The sequence below is a fragment of the Larimichthys crocea genome, chromosome I (assembly GCF_000972845.2).
Source record: "Larimichthys crocea isolate SSNF chromosome I, L_crocea_2.0, whole genome shotgun sequence".
Lineage (NCBI taxonomy): Eukaryota > Metazoa > Chordata > Actinopteri > Sciaenidae > Larimichthys > Larimichthys crocea.
This window is the reverse complement of record NC_040011.1, coordinates 26,813,610-26,834,145: the sequence shown is the minus strand read 5'-3', so window position 1 is coordinate 26,834,145 and position 20,536 is coordinate 26,813,610. Positions and strand designations below refer to the sequence as shown.

Here is a 20,536-nt window from a genome sequence, read left to right as displayed (position 1 = left end):
TGTGTCTCATGTGCACACCTGTGAAGAGGGGAGGAGTCCAGACAGGAGGGTATAAGACCCAAAGCACAGGCAGAGGATGCGGGGAAGCTGCTGTGAGTTAGAGTGCTCAACATGGGTAACTGGATTATCAACAATGGACTTACAGCCTTCATACTGGTGAGTTCTTAATAGTTACATGTTAGGAATTCAAACTCTCAAATGGCAAAGTGGATTGAACATACCCAAATTCCTGCGCCTTCAGTGCAAAAGAGACAAATTCGGATTGAAATGCTTTCTCTTTCAAATGTTGTGACGGAAGCATGACCCCGGCTGTGTTTGCAGGTGGTCTGGATGGCCATCAACATCTTCCTTTTCGTCTGGTTTTACTTCTTCTACGATTTGGGGGATCAGTTTTTCTACACGCGCCATCTTTTAGGGGTGAGTAAAGTTAATAAATGTTTTAAATAATTAATATTACACTTAGACTCCTATGAGTTCACACATATATATATCTATATTTGTATTTCAGTCTGCCTTGGCCTGGGCCAGAGCTCCGGCTGCTGTCCTCAACTTTAACTGCTTGTTGATCCTCCTCCCAGTATGCAGAAACCTGCTGTCTCTGTTTCGAGGCTCCTTAATGGTAGGATGATGATGTTTCCTGTTAGAGCAGGGCGAGGTGCACTGAATACACTGCTTTTATCCTTTACAGGTGGGGAAATTCTTGCCAAGTCATACAAACTAGTTTGACTGCTCGAGAAAAAACAATCATATAAACAAGTCATATCTTCACACTCTTTTTTTGATATTTTATATACTTTTTAAACATCTTTTAGTAATATTTTTGAATAATTTAAGATCTATTTCAATGTTACTTATTTAATGTTGTTGTTTATGTTTGCTTTAACTTTTTTTAATTGTTTTTTGCAAAGGACTCTTAAGCTGCATCTCAGTGTGTTCAACACATTTAATTGGTCAAAGAAAAATGAGTATTAGGAGTTGTGTTTTTACTGGCTGAAAAATCCAACCAATCACTCACATTTTTCATTACCACCCCAGCCCTAACCTTCCTTAACAAGCAAATGTCAGGTTGGTTTATGTAATAGCTTTGGAGATATGACCTGTGTTTCCTTTGTCTCCTTATTTTTTGTAGTGTTGTGGCAGATCAGTGAGGAAACAACTGGACAAAAATCTGAGTTTCCACAAGCTGGTGGCGTACATGATCGGCCTGATGACAGGTGAATTTATGCAAGAAGTTCCTGTTCAGTCTTCACTTTTGTTTAAAGAAGAAAATTAGGAATTGGTTAAATTATAAACATAAATTCTTAACCAACATTTAAGTTTGGATTAGAGTTTATGTGTATGCAATTTTTTTACCGGCTATAAAACAGTACAAAACTGTATATTCCAGGGGAGTCCAAAGTATGGCCTGGGGGCCACTCACGAGCCACAGTCAGATTTTTTAACTTAACTGTGAACAGATTTTGTATTACTCATAATAAGGCATTTTTAGAATGAACATGAGGTTCAGATTTGTATAAACTTCATGCAAGTTTAACGTATTCCATACAATTTATTCTTTGTTATCTGACTTTAGATGTGAAAGAAAGGAAGAAGTGTTTTTTTAGATTTGTTTACACCTGATTGGCTTAGATTAGATTACATTGTCTTTTTTTTTTTTCATTTAATTTTAAATTTTAAATTTTAATTGACAATGAAAACAAAATTGTTACAGAACAGTGCATTTGTATGTAACTTTTATTATTATTTTTTTTTTTGGCCTTTATGCCTTTAATGATAGGACAGCTGAAAATAGACAGGAAGCAGGGGACAGAGAAAGGGGGATGACACGCAGTAGGGGGCCATCCGGTGCAGAATTCAAGCCGGGGCCAGCTGCAGCGAGGACTGTGGCCTCTGTGCACGGGGCCCCCTCTCCCCCAATTCTTTCATTTTTAAAAGTATTGGTCCCGGGCATCTTCACACTGTCAAATCTGGCCCTTTTTAAAAAAAAAAAAAAAAAAAGTTTGGACACCCCTGGTACATTCTTCAAAGGCTTTTTTAAACAATGTGTGGTGCAATTCTGGTGGTTTATTTCTCAACTGTGCAAACTTGTCCAACCAGACTCTTATCAGGGTTTATCAGAAAATTGTATTTTCTCAAGAAAGACTCCTACTCAAAGAAGAAATAAAGTCCTTCCTGATGGTGCTGCGAAATGGAAAATATTTACTTTATTCTAAAACCGATGTCTTCTCTTTACAAATGTGACACAAATTGTTCCACCTTACTATATTTCTTTCTAACACAGACAAACAGATAAATACACACCCAGGTCAAAATGTTCAGATCATGGCAACATTTTGGTGGGGGAGGCAAACAAAGACTAAAATAAATATTGACTAATGGTGTATTTTCTCCTATCTGCTCAAAGATAAGCAGAAATCTTGACTAAGGGGAGAGCTCAAACATTTTAAATCCAACATTTTCAAAGCTTAAAAGTACTGCTGATTTTATGAAACTCATGGATGTGTGTAAAATACAGCAGCAGCAGTAATGTGTCTCTTCTCTGTGTCCTGACAGCTGTTCATATGATCGCCCATTTGTTGAACGTGGAGTGGTACAACAACAGCAGACAAGGAATTTATGATGAACTCAGCACTGCTCTGTCCAACCTGGAGGACGGAGAAAACACCACCTACCTGAACCCAATCCGCATAACAAACCTTGTAGGTTTATTAAACTAATGAAATAAGACAAATGTGGTGACAGGAAATTCATTTATATCTCCAATTTGTTGGGTTTTCGTTTCTTGCTTTCGTGTTTTGTTTGTTTGTTTGTTTGATTTGAAACTAAGAAAAATGAAAATTTTCACATTACTTGAAACAAGAAAATGTTTTACGTTGCGCAGTGAAAATGTTATTTTATTTTGCTCATCTAAATTATAGTTGAGTTCAAATAGAAAGTTTTCCAAAGTGAAATTACTTCTACAAAACACTAGTACCTCGAGATTCCATTTAAGTACACTGCCCTTATCTACATGTTAATTTTGCATATGCACATAATTAACCAGACTAAGAGTCTCTAACCACAGCAATGCTTTGAGCTGGATGCTAACCTCAATATGCCAACATAAGCACAGTGACAAAGCGAACGCGCTAACAAGTTTAGCAGGTGTAATGTTTACCGCGTTTACCATTGTCGTTCAACGTGTCAGCGTGCCAGCGTTTGCAAATCAACACCAAACACAAAGGCACACTGAAGCTAATGTGGTGTTGGTGCAGATATTTAGTCATAAACCAAAGCATTGGACAAATTGAAATGTTGACCTGATGGTGGCGCTAGATGGAGAGTCATGTGATCACAAAAGTTATTGCAATTAATCCTGAACAGGACGTGAATGTTTGTAACGAATCTGTTGAGATATTTCCATCTTGAAGTGGCGGACGTAGCAACCGTCATTGAGCCAAGCCAACATGGTTAAAGATGGTGCATTCTTTGATCTCACCATATCTGTCTCAACCCTATTTTCTTGTAAACAAGAAGCTCATGCGTCCACTTCGTCACTCTCTCCTTCTTCTTCTTGTATCTCAGGATCCGCAGCAGATTCCAACATACTTTGTCTTCACCACCATCGCTGGTCTCACAGGGGTCATCATCACTCTGGCCCTCATCCTCATCATCACCTCCTCCATGGAGGTCATCAGACGCAGCTACTTTGAAGTCTTCTGGTACACCCACCATCTCTTCATCATCTTCTTCGCTGGTCTTGTCTTTCACGGAGCTGGGTAAGCGAAAGGTTTCAACTTTCTTTTCTTTAAATGGAGCTATGTTGTTGTTGTTATTGCAAACAGGTTTCACCCGTCTGTCTCATTTTTAGGCGCATTGTGAGGAGTCAACAGAGTGAACCACCACATAACTTTACCTTCTGTAAAGACCGCCCTGCTGACTGGGGACGGATTCCTGAGTGTCCCATCCCTAAGTTTGCTGGAGGGTTCCCACAGGTTTGTCGTTTTTTCACTTCAAAACAGCTGCACAAGTCAAGATCTCTTCACAGCTCGTGTTCAGTACAAATAAAAGTCATTCAGTGTCTGTACCTACCCTATCTTTTTCTTTCAGACTTGGATGTGGGTGATCGGTCCAATGGTTCTGTACGTTTGTGAACGTCTGCTGCGTTTCATTCGTTACATGCAGGCAGTCACATACAGGAGGGTATGTTCGATTCACGATTCATCGGAGTTGTTCCACTGGTTATTTTACAGTGACTTTAATCGCTTTGTTTTATTTATTTTCAGATTGTGATGCGGCCCTCCAAGGTGCTGGAGCTGCAGCTGGTAAAAAACGGTTTCAAAATGGAGGTGGGTCAGTACGTCTTCCTCAACTGCCCAGCCATCTCTCAGCTGGAGTGGCACCCTTTCACCATGACCTCTGCCCCAGAGGAGGACTTCTTCAGCGTCCACATCCGCTCGGCCGGCGACTGGACTGACAAACTCATCGAGATCATGCAGAATCTACCAGAAGGAGCACAGGGACCCAAGTGAGCATTTCTCTCTTTTTTTTACCCACTGATCTGATTGAAGAGGCGGTTGTTGGTCCTCTGAGCAGCTTTTATTCATAAAGAATCTACAAACAAACATATTGTCTCCTATAAAACGGTTTGTAATAATCATTGTTGTGAGTGTATGCAAATCAAATCTGGTTTATTGCTAAGTAGGTTTTCAACATTCAAGGAATTACTTTTGTGTTTGGTGCAAATCAAACACAAAAGTAATTAAAAAAAAAAGAAAAAAAATGAAGTACTAGAAGAAATAAATATGATTTTAAAATGAAAAGAGCTGTGGAGGAATGTGCAAAGACACAAATGATACAAATATCCTCTAATATAAAGTGATACATGATTATAATTTATTAGATAATTTATTAGAGATTAACTCTGTGAATAAACATTTTGAACCACAGAGGACACTTACGGCCTTTATTATTTATTGTTATTATATGTGCACAAAGATCCAACTGTTCACAAAACAAATTTGGAGTTATTATTAAAACATTTTTGCCCTTTTTTGGGAGAAACTCTACATCTCAGTATTTCTAATAATACGTCCATGATGACAGCACTCAGGAATCTACTGTCTGTGCGATTACTAAAGTCAAAAATAAATCCCCCTCCCTCTTTTAAAAACAATCTTATGGGAACTGAAAGGCATGAACTTTGAAACCCTGTTAAATCTAAGCATTAAGTCACTGCTTGTAGAGCTCCATGCAGACTTGCACACATTCACTTTTAAAGCCCGTATGACACCGTAAGGCTTTGTGTTCTGTCTTATGTGTATGAATGGATGTTTTCAACCATCATCATGGTCAAAACCAGCATATGTGATTAATTTATTAGTCTTATTTCTCTGTTTTGATGATACAGTTGACACTATAGTGTTGTATAAATTAGTACCATTTTGTCAGCAACCTAAACCTACATGTGATTTATTGCTTTTCTTCAGGATGGGTGTGGATGGGCCCTTTGGCACAGCCAGTGAGGATGTATTTGACTATGAGGTTAGCATGCTGGTCGGTGCCGGCATCGGAGTCACCCCCTTCGCCTCCATCCTCAAGTCCATCTGGTACAAGTTCAAAGACTCCAACCCTAAACTGCGTACCAGAAAGGTAACAACTCGCCGTGTCCCGACCAGTCTGCCTCTGACATTTAAATGTCTATATCCAATTCACCGTGCTGCGCTTGACTGATATCTTTTTACATAAAGACAATAGAGTGTTTTCACAATACACCCACACATGACACGCAGCATTGCCAGCTCTTTTATCGGAGGGTCATTGTCTAACATGCTGGCATCTGCTTCCTGGTTTCAGATCTACTTCTATTGGCTGTGTCGGGAGACGCACGCCTTCGAATGGTTTGCTGACCTCCTACAGGTTCTGGAGAAAGAGATGGAGGAGAGAGGCATGGGGGATTTCCTCACCTATAAACTCTATCTGACCAGATGGGATCAAAGCCATGTATGTTTGTGAATCAGTCCTCGTATTGCTCAAGGCACAGACTAAAGTCCACAGTGCCTGAGTGTGACTAAAGTCCCCACCCTTTCCCCCTCTTCATTTTGTAACAGGCTGATCACGTGATGGTTCACTCTGATCAGGACAAAGATGTGATCACTGGGCTCAAACAGAAAACCTACTACGGCAGACCTGCTTGGGACAAGGAGTTTGAACAAGTCCGCAAAGAGAACCCCACGTAAGATGATCTGAGTCCTGACTCTAGTCATTCATAAATATTCACGCCTCCCTCAGGATGAATTGTCTTACTGGTTCATTCATCGTTATCATCAGGTGGATTATTGACATGCCCATCAGCCTCAGCTGTACTTTGTGTTAAGCTCCAATTAGCATGCAAAAAGGCTAAACTAAAACCTGCTGAACATCAACACAGAGACACTTGCACGGCTGTAGATTCACCATTGAAATCCTTCAGTCTTTTTGAAATTTAACACTTCAAGCTTTGTTTTGTTTTTTCTAATGTTTTCAGGTCTGTGGTGGGAACCTTCTTATGTGGTCCCGAAGCTCTGGCCAAAGTCCTGGCCAAGAAATGTGCCAAATACTCAGACGTGGATCCTCGCAAGACCAAATTTTACTTCAACAAGGAGAACTTCTGAGTGAAAAACAAAAACAGCAAAGCATTCAAGCTTTTTTTTCAAGGACTATTATTTTAAGACAATACGTGACAAAGACACCTGACAACTTGTAACACTACCTGGGTCTGTCCCACTGTACTGCACACTGATAAAGGGCATTTGTTATTTTAGCAGCATTACTCAGGGTCTGACTTTCTTTCCTCACACCTTTTCATCCATGAAGAAGCTATACTTAGACTTCATAATCCACTATGACTCATGATCTCTACAGTCAGTTACACTCAGGTGTGTGTACTCATTCTATCATTGATTTAAAGCTGCTTTTCTGGTAAAGCCCCCGTAGTTCCTTATGGCCTGAAACAATCAAAGTATTTTACTGTTACAGGGAGGTCAAGAGGTTTTGTCTCTGTAGTACACTCGCAGTTAGTTCATTAGACAGATTAATATTTGAAGTACACAGTTGAATGTTCTGTTTTTTCTTATTCATCATTTGTAAATTAAATTTTCAGTATGCTGAATTTCTTGTTTAACGCAACTAACAGCCCCGAACCAAAAAGATTCAGTTTACAGTCATGCAAGATAAAAGTAAAGCAGCCAGTCATCGTGTATAAGAAGCTGTAATTTGTTAATGTTATTCTTGAGAACTGTCATCGATATAAATTAGTTCATCAAAACACTGTAAATAACCACGGTGTTCTTGAAATATGTATATAATAAATGTGATTAAGCTACAGGGTAAAACTGATAATCTTGTGGACAGGTTTCTTGGAAACAGTGGTTTATGACGAGCTGTCAGAAATTGCTGGCATTTCCTTATCAGAGTAAGAAGACGGTAAACAAGGAGGAAGACAACCAGTCACGTAGCCTGGAGTCATCTGAGGACATGGAAGAACTGATGCTTAGACATTAATATTTCATGTTATTCTGCATCTTTCTTCTATACAATTCCAGACTTAATAAATAAATGAAAGCACTCTGTATTTTTCTTTTGTTTTATTGACAAAACAACATCCAAACAAACGTTTTCCAGAGTCGGTAACATAAAAACTGTCCGCTTCGGAGCCAAAGGATGAAACCTCATGACAACTGTTATTTCTTCAAATCTGTCCTGCATTCATTGCAGTCATCCTCTCAGAAGTTTCACTTATTTTTGAATCCACAAGCACTGACCCTCACTCTTTCATACAGAAAACAGACAATATGATTTAAAAAAAACTATACAATATTCCAAACTTATGAGACGTCTTCTGAGTTGAAGGTGACATGTTGGAGCAGTCTAAGAGTCCTGAAGGATGAAGAGCAGAGTCATGTCAGAAATAGAGAGTTGCTCCATGAGCTTCAAAATTGGAATTTCCAGCAGCGATGGAGACTGGTGATGTTAGGAAAATAAGATAAAACCTGAAACCTTTTTTCAGTCGGGTTGTCAAGGCGCTCCGCCTGCGGTCTTCTGAATCTGCTCTTTGAGGATGAGGATGCTCTGCCGCTGCTCCGGGGGCAACATGGCGATCTGTTCTGGTGTCAGCTGCAGCACCTGCATGATCAGCGCGGCCTGAAGAGGACGAAAATAACGACATGCTTTCTGCCTTCAAAGTGGAAAAACAAGTGCTTCTGAGGTGTCTCAGGTAATGTTTAATGGTATTGCTGATAACGAAACGACGCACGCATTCCCCCTCAGGTAACAACATCAGTCAACAAGCTGCAGACAGACGGAACAAAGCCTGTCTGTTTGCGTTATCGTGCAGCAGATGTAAAAGGTCAGTCACTTTTAAACCCACCTTCTCTTGGTCTTGTGTGGATACCTGACTCTGCCCCGGACTAAAACCTCCACCTGATGGAGGAACGCCACCAATACCAGGACCCTGCAGGACAGAAATACTGTTAGCTCTCATTGTTTATTGTGAGATCATGATTTGAATTTGAGCAGATAGCACTGATTTCTTTTGCATCTTCCTTCCATCAAGTCACACTTGCATGATTTTTTTTCTTAAAGTAATGTGAAGTAAATATTTATTTAATCTGTATTTAGACGTCTAATTGATGAGTCAAAGGAGAGGAGCTCCTTCTTTACATGTTATATTAAATTCAGGTCTGCATATTCCACGAAAACAATAAGTCTTAAGATGATTTTGTGTACATGGTGCTTAAAGTGTGTTGCTCGTTTCCTAACAAAAAGGAAGACTCTAGGTGGCTGGGATAGAAACACAAACAACACAAACACACTAAATTACCGGTCTCGCAGGTGGAGGTGCAGTCTGACCCATGCTATGAGGAACGGGGCCTGGCATCCCTGTTGCCATGGGAACCCTCTGCCCTGTCACTGGCCCACGGGTGTCCATCGCCCTCGGGTCACGACCTGCAGAAAGAAACAAAGCCATGCTGAACCATTCACGCCTCGCTGAGTGTGCGTCCACTTTGTAAAAAGGACAGTTCTGTTTAAATGTGACTCACGCCGTTTCAAGTGAAATCAAGATTATCATCACAAAAAACAGTAACATTCAAATCCACAAAAGGTGTTTGAGGTCGACCCGCATGGATGACCTAAAAGAAGGAAGTGTTAAACAGAAGGAAATGTGAACTGTTAAAGTGTAACCATAGCAGCAAGGGAAAAAAAGTTCTTATCCTCCAAGAATCTCACGTTAGGACAAAAGACTTTTGTTTGGCGAAATTACATTTGGCTTATCTGCTAGACGAGGAAGAAAATCTGTTCCAAACTAAATACGTGCACGCGATCGATACAAGCAGAGCGGCTACCTCTGGTTTCCATCGGGGGTCCCCGCGGCTCCATCATCGGGGGCCCTCTGGGGTCAACGATCATGTTCCGTGGTTCACCCATGGGCGGGCCCCTCATGTCCATTGGAGGTCCTCTCATATCCGGAGGGGGGCCACTCGCCATTTGGGTCATGTGTACAGGTGGGGCTTGGTGTGGCGGTGGAGCTCCCATGTAACCCCGGCTAAATACACGCAGACACAAATGAGGGCAATTAAATAGTCAGTTCTTTTTGGCCACAGCTCAACCACACCCACAAAAATGCAGACAAGGTGTAGATTACTTCAGTCAGTCCTAAAGTGTGTAGGTAAGCTCGGGTTGCAGCAAATAGTTCATAGAGAGGTTGTTTTTATGTCAATGACACAGAGGAGAAATAATAAGCTTGGCTTCTTCCTGCTTTCTTCACAGCAGAGTTGGACTGTGAAAGGCTAGTCACCAGCTACGAATCAGACTCAAGTCAATTAAAACTTCTTAAAAGCCTAAAGTTTGGAGTCACAGATCTGGAAAGGTAACATGTGTTGATTGAGAAAGTAAACCACTGATTGATCGTGGAATGTTTTTCCACCAGAAAAGTTAGGATTATAACTTGAATGGACACTCCTCTAAAACCTGTTCTATTATTAAAGATAGTCCAATCTTACTTGGGATCTATGACCTCTCCAGTGACAGACAGCAGAGTTCCTCCTCTGGGATCATTAGGACCGTCTCCAAGCAGGCCTCTGGGGGGGATCCCGCCTGGTCCTGAGGGGAGAGAATCATACATTCAACCGCACAAAAACACTACACCCTAAGGCCTGGTGATGATTCATGACAAACAAAAGGTTGCGACTATGAATAGGGCTGAAATTCCAGGCAAGGAAAACCCCGACCCACGCACACGTACGCAATTCAGACACAACAATTAAACATCGTGGGCTCTGATCACAATTAAGAGGGAGAGTATAGGTTCACAACACATCTATTCTCAAACAGACACAGGTGTGACCTTTGAGAATATTGTCATACTTTTGTCCTGTAACTCCACTGGTGTCATTTAGCCACAAGAACATCATGACGGGAAGCATGCGGAGAGAGGATCACGTACAATGGGTGTGTCAGTGTGACCACAGATGACTATCTACAGTGATGCAACTCAGAGCAAAACGATCAGGCAGCCATAGATTTGTACATAACACTGACCGGAAAACATTTATTTCCTCAAACCTTCGACCGAGTTACAAAATACTAAATGTGACACCTCCGTACAAGCTTTGCTGCACAAGGAGGCTCATTGTTAATTGAATTGCTTCATGCTATATTACAGCTAAATGGCTGGTAGAATGGAGCCACCGTGATGCAGTCTCACCTTAATCGAAATAAATGTAGTGTGAATGTGGCTCATTTAACATGTCAGTAAGATGCGATGTTTATTTGCGCTTGGCGAATTTTTAAATATTCCGTCGGTTCGGCTGATTTAGAATTTACAGATTTGAGGAAGATGGGTGATAAAGAAAAAAATAAAAAAATAAAATAAATGGCACACTGGAGCTTTTTAAACTAGATTTCAGTGCGTTGTGTCATACTGGGAACAGCTGACTGGGAGAAGAGCCCAGAGGGCTGGTTAAAAAGGGGAACTAGGAGAAATTGATGGTGTAAAAGGACACGTGGGGTTGCTGCTGTTAATCCTATTGTGAGTGGAACTACAATGTGGAAAAATAGCAAGAAATTGACTTTTTTTTAAATAGATTTTTGACAACTGGTGCTGACAAACACTGAACAAGAGCACAGCAAAAGAGCAGCTGAGAAAGTAACTTGGTATTTCAAAGTAAGTAAGTACAAATACTCTGTGATTTTGTGTCATTATGAACCAACTCTTCGTCTTGAGAGAAAGTACGTTGACGTTTCATGTCAGATTCTCAGAGTTCTCTTCATCCTGGCAACGCAGTCATAGGTTGTTGATGTTGTAAATGCTTTAAAAATCAAAATATGTTGGTTTAAATTAGGTCAAAAAAGGAGTTTTGCAATCCATCAGCTGCATTTTCAGACTTACTTGCTAAACAAAACATGCAGTACAGGTGGAGTACACCCTTACTTGCTAAACAAAACATGCAGTACAGGTGGAGTACACCATGATGTCTGAAAGCACGCAGGTGTGGAGGAGAGGCATCACACCCATGGCTAACTGATTCAAATTCGTCTAGGAAAGGGTCTTTAACAACAGGAGACCTCCTGTGGTTCACATCCGTCAGTCTGAATCAATGAGTTATGAATCGATACGAACAACTTTCCTAAACTACAAACTCTGAGCCCCCAGCGGAGACTCAAAGTAATTCAATCGCAACAGCGGGATTTTAATGCAATTTGTCTTCTGTCAGATGAGATGAGCACATGCAGAGCATCAGCAGAAAACAAGCAAAAAGACAAAGCAGGTTCCAAAACAGGTTCATGATGTTAAAAATGCAGCACACCTATCAGCATGCAAAAATGTTTTCTTGTTTCAGATCCAGCAATTCAGATGCAAAATTATTGTATTCTACTACAGGACCAGGACTAAGCTCCTTAACCTGTGTTACGTTTGTTCTCAAAGACCATCACACTGATGAACAGTGTCAGGAACAATCCTCGACACTCACTAGACCTACCTGTTCATGCTGTAAGTTCCACGTACCTCATGTACATAAAAACAATCTGTCATATAAAGAGATTTATTTTATCTTATTCTGCACTCTAGCTGGATTCATGTCTATATCGGTTTTCAACTTCCTTATGTGTGTACACATACCTGGCTCATAAAAGTGGTTCTGATTGGCTCAGATGCACTGCCTCCACATCAAACCTAACACCTGAACATTCCCTTGACAATACAAGACAATCAACCAGAGCCAAACACAGGGGACACCCTGTTGTGCTGAGCTGATGAGCCCTGTAAATCATCCAGCCATGCACCTTAAGTCCTGTTTTGCATAAAGAGCCATCAAGCTGAACAATGCAGTCCGACTAGAAGAGTGATCTTTGTGACATGCAGCATATGGATGCTGTATATGCTGCATGTTATTTTATCCATAGTAGCTGCTGATCTAATCCTGACCCCTTTTCACTTTATTTTATTTAGTAGCATTACTTTTGTTTGTTTTCCTTTTTGACATATGTTCAGATTATGTGGAGCATTTATTCTGTTTTTGGAAAAACATCTTAGATAAACTTAAAGAGAAGATAAGCTAGATGTTAAGATACGCTGTTATTTAGGGTCTTATGTACATGATGCATTTAAACAAGTATTAAGAGTTTCCATTCAGATTCAAAATACTTGCTGATATTGGGTTTGAATTGGTTATGTTCGCACATTTGTAATGAATATCACACAATTCATTCTGTGAACTATATATACAGTTTGACTCACATTAACTCTTTCTCCTGGTCCCCGCCCCAAACCTGTATCTGTTGCCACCCTAATGATGTGGCACTAAGGCACGTAGGTCATACTACACAAACAGAGTTAATAACTTCTTTAACTGCTGAATGTAAAGGCAACAGGGTTCAAGTTTGCTTAGAGTGGACGTGCAGTTTGACAAATGGTACAGAGCTCTCTCTAAATGTAAGCTGTATATATTTGGACAGTGGCCTCTCCACAGCAGTCCTATGATCTGACTGGAGAACTGAAGGAGTACAGTGATACCTTGAGGCCGCTCGATAGCAGCTTGCCCAGACGATCCTGTGGGAGAATGCTGAAGGTTTCCTGAGCCAGCATTAAAAGTAAAAAAGAACAAGAGACACAAAAACTCAAGAGAGCAAAGCAGCACTTTAGGAGCATTTAGAAGCGCTCGTGATATTACTGTATCCACACACACACACATAAAGACACAAAGGAGGGAAGAGGTAAGAACTAAACTTTAGTATATGTGTTACCTGAACAGACACACAGAGAACTAAATGCTAAACCTTTAGGGAGGATTAAAAAATGCTCAAGAGTCAAGAAGATTATACCGTGCCGCTCACCTTGACTAATTACAAGGCTCTGGTGACACCTAGTGATGCCAGTGAGCTATGACACGTGCAAAGCTTTGAGCGAAGACGAGCTAAGGACATTAATTCATTTTACACAAATCACTGGCAATGTGTGACATAGCAGTTATAGTTGGGGCCAAAAAATATATATTTTTACACACAGAACTGCTAAAACAACTTCACATTATTGCAGTTGCACTGACGAAAATGCATTTCTAGCTTTGTTTGCTTCAGCAAATACAAGATTGACCTGTTTTTAGTGCACTCAGTGTGTGGCATACGAGTTATAAACATATTTATACTCACTCTGATGAGTGAAATATCCCTAACTTTACAGATTATTGAATTTTTAACTAATTTTAAAAGGTTTTAAAATTTACACTTTTGCTTTCTCGTTAAAAACTGCAGACCTGTTTGTCAAAAATAACAAAAACCTTACCCTATAATGTTTGAAGAAATGTGCACATCTTATTAGTGAAACATCAAAAGGAGGGCAAATTACAACAGAGACACATTCAAAAATATCCCCAAAAACAACTACAGAATTAGAGACACGCAAGATTTTGGTTGCAGATGCTGCCACCATAATAATGGAGTAGAATAATAAAAGATTTGGTAAGTAATCAGCACGGAGCTCAGTCTGCACAATGAAACAGTCTCTTCTCACATTACCCATCAATGACCTCATAAATCAATATTTGGAACATAAGGGGCGATGCTACCACAGCCGCTTCAGTTGGTCATGCAGGAGTGCACACAGTTTGACGATTACCTGGAGGTCCAACTGGTACTGGTCCTTGTCCCGGTCCTGGTCCCGGTCCTGGCACAGGCATTGGTCCGGGGACAACACCCATGTTGGGGGGCTGCATCATTTGAGGAGCTCCATTAACGTGCATCCCAGGCTGTTTATGACAAAATAAAAATAAATAACAAAACATTTGTTATTTGACTACAATCATTTTTACAGAATGAATCTAAAATGTTATTAATGTTATTGTTCTTAAATTTAACATTTTGTTATCCTGCTTTTTTTCCCCACTTAGAAGATGGAATATTTCTCATTACATTCATTTAGCTGACACTTCAGCTGACACTTTGGATTGCCCTGAGCAAACGGGTGGCAGAGCCAGCCGTGGTTCATTGGGGGAGGTGACCTGTATTCAAGTAGGTGGGAGCAGAACCACTTTGAGACTACTTTGTAGGCAAGCATTGGCTACTACAGGTAGCCAATGAAAATGTGCCCTTTTTGGTTGTTAGTTAAGTTGTAAACTTTCATCACTTACTGATGTCAATTCAATTAATAGATCATGTACAACACCCTCTGTCTTTAAACCCTCTATACACAAACATGTCAAGGTACGGTCACATTACACATTACATCTCCTCACTTCTTTTTGGGGCCTGCAAAAGCGACTAAATCAAGCTTACATTTCCTGTTTCAGCGAGATCTCCAGCCTGATTACAAAACAATGGCATCGCTCGCAAACACCATTTTCATCAATATTTATTTATACCCACGTTAAGAGCCGTGACGTCACATCCTTTTTTTAGGGTGGAGTGCTGGATTGTTTTGTTGAACAGAAGAAGTTAGAAACTGTTTTACTTACCACAGGCTGCGGCTGAGACACTGGAGCGCTTGGCTGCGCGGGAGGTGGATTGACCGGTGGCGCTCCTCCACCCTGCCCGCTGGGAATCAGAGACGGGACTGAAGTTTGACGGTGGAGCATTTTCTATGAATGGAGTTTATGGAAAGGAATATTAAAAAAAAAAAGACTAACTAGCTGATTTGATGAGATTTGACTCTCGATTCTCTCACCAAGGCTATCTCGGGGTCAACAATCCGCATGACCACTTGTGCCTGCAGCAGAGCGTAGGCCAGCTGAGGGTTCTGCAGCAGCATGTTCCTCGCCTCCTGCGGACTGTTCTGCACGCACAGCTGGAGAGAGAAATCAGAAATAGACTGCATGAAAATCCACACTTGGGCAGGGGAAAAAAAAAAAACTTTGTTAGTAGTTTTTGCTACTACTTATAACTCAGATTCATGTCCGCAACCAAAGCTGCTGCATCAGCACAACACATTAAACAGAAGACGTGCAACGATATCTGTGGTATCAGGATCTCAGCCCAAACACTCGCACGGATCAGCATATGGAGCCGTCCAACTGACACGAGCTTTGGTGCAACAGAACACTCCTCCAGTCGGGGTAAAAATGTCTACAGCGTGGCGTTTCTTTGACTTTAATGAAGCAGACTGCCAGATGTGCAAAGATAAGGCTTCTCTGGCAGATAGACTGTAGAGCACAGCCTCTTGTTAAAGGGAAGGGAGAACATCTGCATACAGTCGTCATCGTGAAAGGGACTCAAGTTGAGTGCAACATTTGTCACCGTCTTTTTTTTTTTGGCGGACTAAAGCGAGTAAACAGCAAATTAGTCTGAGAACATGACTTCTGATAAAACTATAATACTTCCTCAAATATCTGACATTTCTTCAGTTTCAACGTTGGGACATTGCACTATGTAAAAGTTTACAGCAGTCAGTATGTTCCATCACATTTTGGTTTGAAACTTTTGACAGGATCTACTTTTATTTTGGCGGTCTTAAGAGCAATAGCAGAAGCCAACTAGCAACAAAACTCTATGCCAGACACTATATCTGCTGCCCTATTACAGGAGACTCTACCACAAATATCTGAGCATAAATCCACCAGAATGATACATAAATGCCACGATGCACCAGTTCCAGACATCGATCCATAATACTTGGCGTCATAACTGCCCATTAACCCTTTCAGTCCGGAGCCAAGAACTGTAACACTTACATTAATCAGCCTGTCAAAGGCTCGCATTAGAATCTAATACATAAGTACTGCACATTTCCCTTTTCACAACACCGCATTGAAGATTAATGATGGTTCTACACGCCTTTTTGAGCATCAAATTCAAGGACTTTTCAAGGACTTTCCAATTCCCTCAAATGTAAAGACTCACCGTGGCATAGAGACACGGACTCTATGCTACAACGCTGAGAATTACTCATGTAACAATTTACTACCGTATAAAAAAACAATACGGAAAAATATATAATTTTTGTTCTTACATCGAATTCAAACTTTCAAAGATTTCAAGGACTCGTGGGAACCATGATCTACACACCATGAGAAAAAAAGTACAAATGCATTTTATCATAAATCTGAAGCACAGAAAAAATAATCCAACTTGTCACTGACCTCTGTGAGATTTTTAGACAGCAATTATGGGCTCGGAAAAGTAAAGTATAACAAGATCAGGTTTTACTCAGATCAAACAACGTCACTGAACGCGTTGATTTCATAGGGGTCAATGGGCAACTACAAAAAGTATAATTCAAAACTGTTCATACTGTCAATACCGACCTACCTTCATCTGTTTCATAAGTTCAAACATCTGCTCAGGTGGCAGACTGGCCACAGCTCTGCTGATGGACTCTGGCGCTTCCTGCGGCTGGATGGTGTCACCATAAGGAGACTCGATGATGGGGGCTCCTGTTCCCAAACCTGTACGTAAAGAAACAGTGTCTTTCAAATCAAATCAAATCCAGCACCTCGGTTTTAAACAATCCCAAAGAGGAAATAAATGCTTACTTTTGAGCTCTTCCTTGTTTTTCTCACTGGCTGCGTTGTCAACACGAAGGGCCCGACCGCTGAACTCTCTCCCGTTCAGGTTCCTCATGGCACTGAGGGCCGTCTCCTGGTCCTGGTACTCACAGAAACCATATCCCTTTGGCTTTCCTGTCTCCCTGTCATACACCAACCTGAAAACACAGATACGATCATTATCACTGCACAGCTGTATATACATTTACATTGTTAAGTGTTTATATTTAGAGAACGTTTGTCATGCACCAACGACACTAGAACAAATTCAACTTTATTGATTCAACTAATCGTAGCCCAAAGTGTTTCACAGAGTAAAAACAGAAATAGATAAAAAACGAACAGTCCTTAAGGCAACAGAGCAGTTGCATGAAAAACTAGAGATTAGAAGAAGAGTAAAAAGCATAAAACTACAACAACGAAACAGATAAGAAGTAAATTAAGACCTATAGGGTAGAAAGCATCATTTAAGAACAGATAAGACCTGTACAGTGAATAAGCACCAGAGATAAACAGGGTTCCCACACCTTTTTCATGAACAAATTCAAGCACTTTTCAAGCACCTTCAAGCACCAGTTTTTCCATTTTTTCCATTTTTCCAGCACCTTTAAATAGGTAGCCTACTAGTTGTGTTTGCCATGATGGTCATGGGAAGCACAGCGGTGCCACTGTATGGCATAATAATATGGGTCTAATTAGCATTATTTCATATGGTGGTAGATTGACTGTTTTGATTTTTAACTAATTGTGAATTGGCTTGTATTCTCAGCTTGTGAGCGGTGTATTGTGTAACTACCATAGCGCATTAACAGTGACAAATAGACATCACACAAATTTCAAGCATTTTCAAGCACTTCACAAAAAATTCAAGCATTTTCACAACCTTGAAAACACTGAATTGAAATTCAAGCATTTTCAAGGAATTCAAGCACCCGTGGGAACCCTGGATAAAAGTAACAGGCACCTTAGGTCAAAGCCAGGCTTTTTTAAAGAAGTGTACAGAGGTGCAAATGGCAATAAAGCCAGAATCTGTAACATATGATCATCTCTGACATATTTCACATTAGTTACATGTCTGTAAAGTCTGTGCACACAGTGACTTCAACACAATAAGTTGACTCACCTGAAGCTGACAACGAGCCCGACTTCAGAGAAGATGTCTTTGAGCTGTTCCTCTGTGGCTTCATACGGGATGTTCCCCACTGAAACAACGAGAGAAGATCAACTTATAAATAAATAAATAAATAAATAAATAAATAAATAAATAAATAAAAACATTTTCTGTCCGTTCCCTCGTTGCCGAGCTAACGGCAACATTAGCCAAGGCTATCCCCGCGTTAGCAACCGTTAACTCATCAGCCGTTGCTTCCTCCGCCCGTCGAACAGAACGCGCGGTGACCGTTGACGCCAACTTACCGAACACCGACCGTAACGACCGGTCAACGGCCGGGTCTCTGCTCGCGGCGGCGGCGGCAGCGGCGGCAGCAGCCGCGGCGGCAGCTACGTTCGCCATTTTGGGGAGGGACACAAATGAACGTGACACCTGCTCGGAGTATTTGAATGAGACGACTTCCGTTTGTCGGAGGAAAAGGGCCACGTCCAAACACTAACAGTGTGACCTTTACAAGCCTCTTGACCGTTTACAGTTACTGCTACTAACCGTGGTTTTTGTTGTTGTTGTTGTCTTTATTAATTAAATAACAATGAGTAATAAATGTATGAAAGCGGGCTTCTCTGGAGAACAGACAGGGTAAATAGATGGCGCTGTTGTCCGCTGTTAAGTTTGCTACGTATTTAGGTTTGGACCTCCTCCCAGCATTGTGACAGACAAATATAATATGACATTTTAACTGATAATTATCTCTTTAGAACTAATAGGTGAGTAATTAGGAACTCATCTCTGGATTGCTTAGTCAGCCATTAGGATACACAGGTGAGACCAGACAGGCGTAAATTAGGTCATTAATATCAACCAACACTGAATTTATGATCTGGTTATCCATACATTGACATGAATTGGACTGTCCCTCATGTTTAGCTGAATGTACATGTAGTGAACCTGTAGTCAAGTATAAAATATGGTGGCTGATTGGATAATCACGTACACCTGTTCCCTGTTCTGGTTAATTGTGATTATTAATTGATGCATTTAGAGTGTGGCTTATACAAGGATGATGGATAAATTAATGCTATTTCAAGGAATTTATAAAACTATGATTTTTAAAAAGCTTTAGTTCTCCATCTAACAATTTGTTTTTGTATTAAAATATAATCAAGGTACAACTCAGAAAAAAACAGAGATACTGCATCAACATAATATTTGAAGTCTGAATGGGAGGCTGTTGCAGAATATAAATGATGGATCTGGGCATGTAGCACCATGCAATTATCTTTTCCACAACGAGTTAGAAGTCTGTCATATGGGTATATATTATTTTATCTGAGTGCTTTTGAAAAATACTTAATAATAATAATAAATAATAGTACTATTTCATAGATCACATTCACTGTAGAAACACCAGTCACATGGAGAGAGCACACAGCAGCAAAAGTTAGCAGATTCCACACTTATACTATCAGTGTGATAAATATCTGAAAGGGATATCTGATTATTAGCACTGCTCCTAACTAAACATACATACATACATACATACATATATAGCAGGAAGTAGCAAAGGTTTGGCATTTTTGCTTGACACATTGCTCTCTTGAGCGTCTTAAATCTTATCTCTAAACTTCCAAACCTCACTGGGCTCGATAGTAATGGTTGCCAGTTTGCCATTGGCAATTATTTTGAGTAATTGGCAACCAGTTCTTGGCCTTCGACTGCCATCAGTGGCAACCACTCTTTAAGATATGAAAAATAGCAGCAAAACACACCCTGTTGTAAGGAGAAGTGAGGCATTCAACACAAATTGTGTGAAAATAGTCATAATCATGTAAGAGAAATTATAGCTTTTAACACAACACGATATTTCAGATTACAACACAAATAAATACACACCGGTTGCGTATATACAGTTTAATGCAATCCAATACAACAGATCAATGTTCAAGTTTTGTTGACACTAAGGTGTTCACTGTATATTTCTTATTGAGGTTGTTGTTGTTGTATTAAAATCTGCCTCCCTCATGTTTGTGAATGGGTTTGGCAAAACCTTTGAAACACTTGTCAATATAATGTATAATCCAGGTCAACACCACTGCAAACTACAGCCTCAATAGTAAATATAGTTAAATTACTACCTCTCTGGCAGTGTCAATCAAATAATGAACATTATTATCTTTGTGTGGCTGTGCTGTTGTTTCAGCTTGTGTTTTAGATTTTACAGGTGTAACTGTAATTAAAAATAAAATTTGATTCTAATAGTTTGACTCGATCAGTAGTGTTATTTTTTAGGATATGTAAAAGTCTGGTTCCACTGGGGCTCGAACCCAGGACCTTCTGCGTGTAAAGCAGACGTGATAACCGCTACACTATGGAACCAGCTGAATGCATATCTCAGGAGACCCAGTATATGTACTGTACCATACCGAGATGT

General features: G+C 40.4%; 2 protein-coding genes and 1 non-coding gene across 4 annotated transcripts; 1 reads left to right on the top strand and 2 right to left on the bottom strand.

Annotated features, from left to right (window-relative positions):
* The first annotated feature begins 9 nt into the window (after positions 1–9).
* nox1 (NADPH oxidase 1) lies at positions 10–7,585 on the top strand. The gene is made up of 13 exons (XM_010743069.3): positions 10–156; positions 322–417; positions 509–619; positions 1,130–1,214; positions 2,554–2,699; positions 3,565–3,758; positions 3,851–3,974; positions 4,090–4,182; positions 4,266–4,507; positions 5,469–5,631; positions 5,836–5,982; positions 6,090–6,214; positions 6,506–7,585. Exons 1-13 carry the CDS (start codon positions 112–114, stop codon positions 6,630–6,632), a joined length of 1,698 nt encoding a protein of 565 aa, XP_010741371.2. The 5' UTR covers positions 10–111; the 3' UTR covers positions 6,633–7,585.
* Positions 7,586–7,589: 4 nt separating this feature from the next.
* cstf2 (cleavage stimulation factor, 3' pre-RNA, subunit 2) lies at positions 7,590–18,574 on the bottom strand. 2 transcript variants are annotated; one of them, XM_019278422.2, is made up of 14 exons: positions 18,411–18,574; positions 18,118–18,196; positions 16,983–17,152; positions 16,759–16,895; positions 15,179–15,298; positions 14,970–15,092; positions 14,135–14,264; positions 13,034–13,093; positions 10,020–10,119; positions 9,363–9,562; positions 8,840–8,964; positions 8,387–8,470; positions 8,017–8,160; positions 7,590–7,896 (listed from the first exon to the last, which is right to left on the bottom strand). In XM_019278422.2, exons 1-13 carry the CDS (start codon positions 18,505–18,507, stop codon positions 8,035–8,037), a joined length of 1,551 nt encoding a protein of 516 aa, XP_019133967.1. In that variant the 5' UTR covers positions 18,508–18,574; the 3' UTR covers positions 7,590–7,896; positions 8,017–8,034. The 2 variants fall into 2 exon arrangements, with proteins under 2 accessions (XP_019133967.1, XP_019133968.1); XM_019278423.2 differs by lacking the exon at positions 13,034–13,093.
* Positions 18,575–20,408: 1,834 nt separating this feature from the next.
* Positions 20,409–20,481, bottom strand: trnav-uac (transfer RNA valine (anticodon UAC)). Its single transcript has one exon. It is a non-coding gene; the product is annotated as a tRNA-Val (tRNA).
* Positions 20,482–20,536: the final 55 nt, after the last annotated feature.

Bases quoted from the DNA above. Each gene is read 5' to 3' on its own strand.
- nox1 (XM_010743069.3), top strand. From the start codon at position 112: ATGGGTAACTGGATTATCAACAATGGACTTACAGCCTTCATACTG. The intron at 2,700-3,564 runs GTAGGTTTATTA...CTTGTATCTCAG, and splicing joins CAATCCGCATAACAAACCTT to GATCCGCAGCAGATTCCAAC. The intron at 3,759-3,850 runs GTAAGCGAAAGG...TCTCATTTTTAG, and splicing joins CTTGTCTTTCACGGAGCTGG to GCGCATTGTGAGGAGTCAAC.
- cstf2 (XM_019278422.2), bottom strand. From the start codon at position 18,507: ATGGCGAACGTAGCTGCCGCCGCGGCTGCTGCCGCCGCTGCCGCCGCC. The intron at 17,153-18,117 runs GTGAGTCAACTT...CTGTGTTTTCAG, and splicing joins GGGCTCGTTGTCAGCTTCAG to GTTGGTGTATGACAGGGAGA. The intron at 8,471-8,839 runs GTAATTTAGTGT...TCTGTCCTGCAG, and splicing joins CACCTCCACCTGCGAGACCG to GGTCCTGGTATTGGTGGCGT.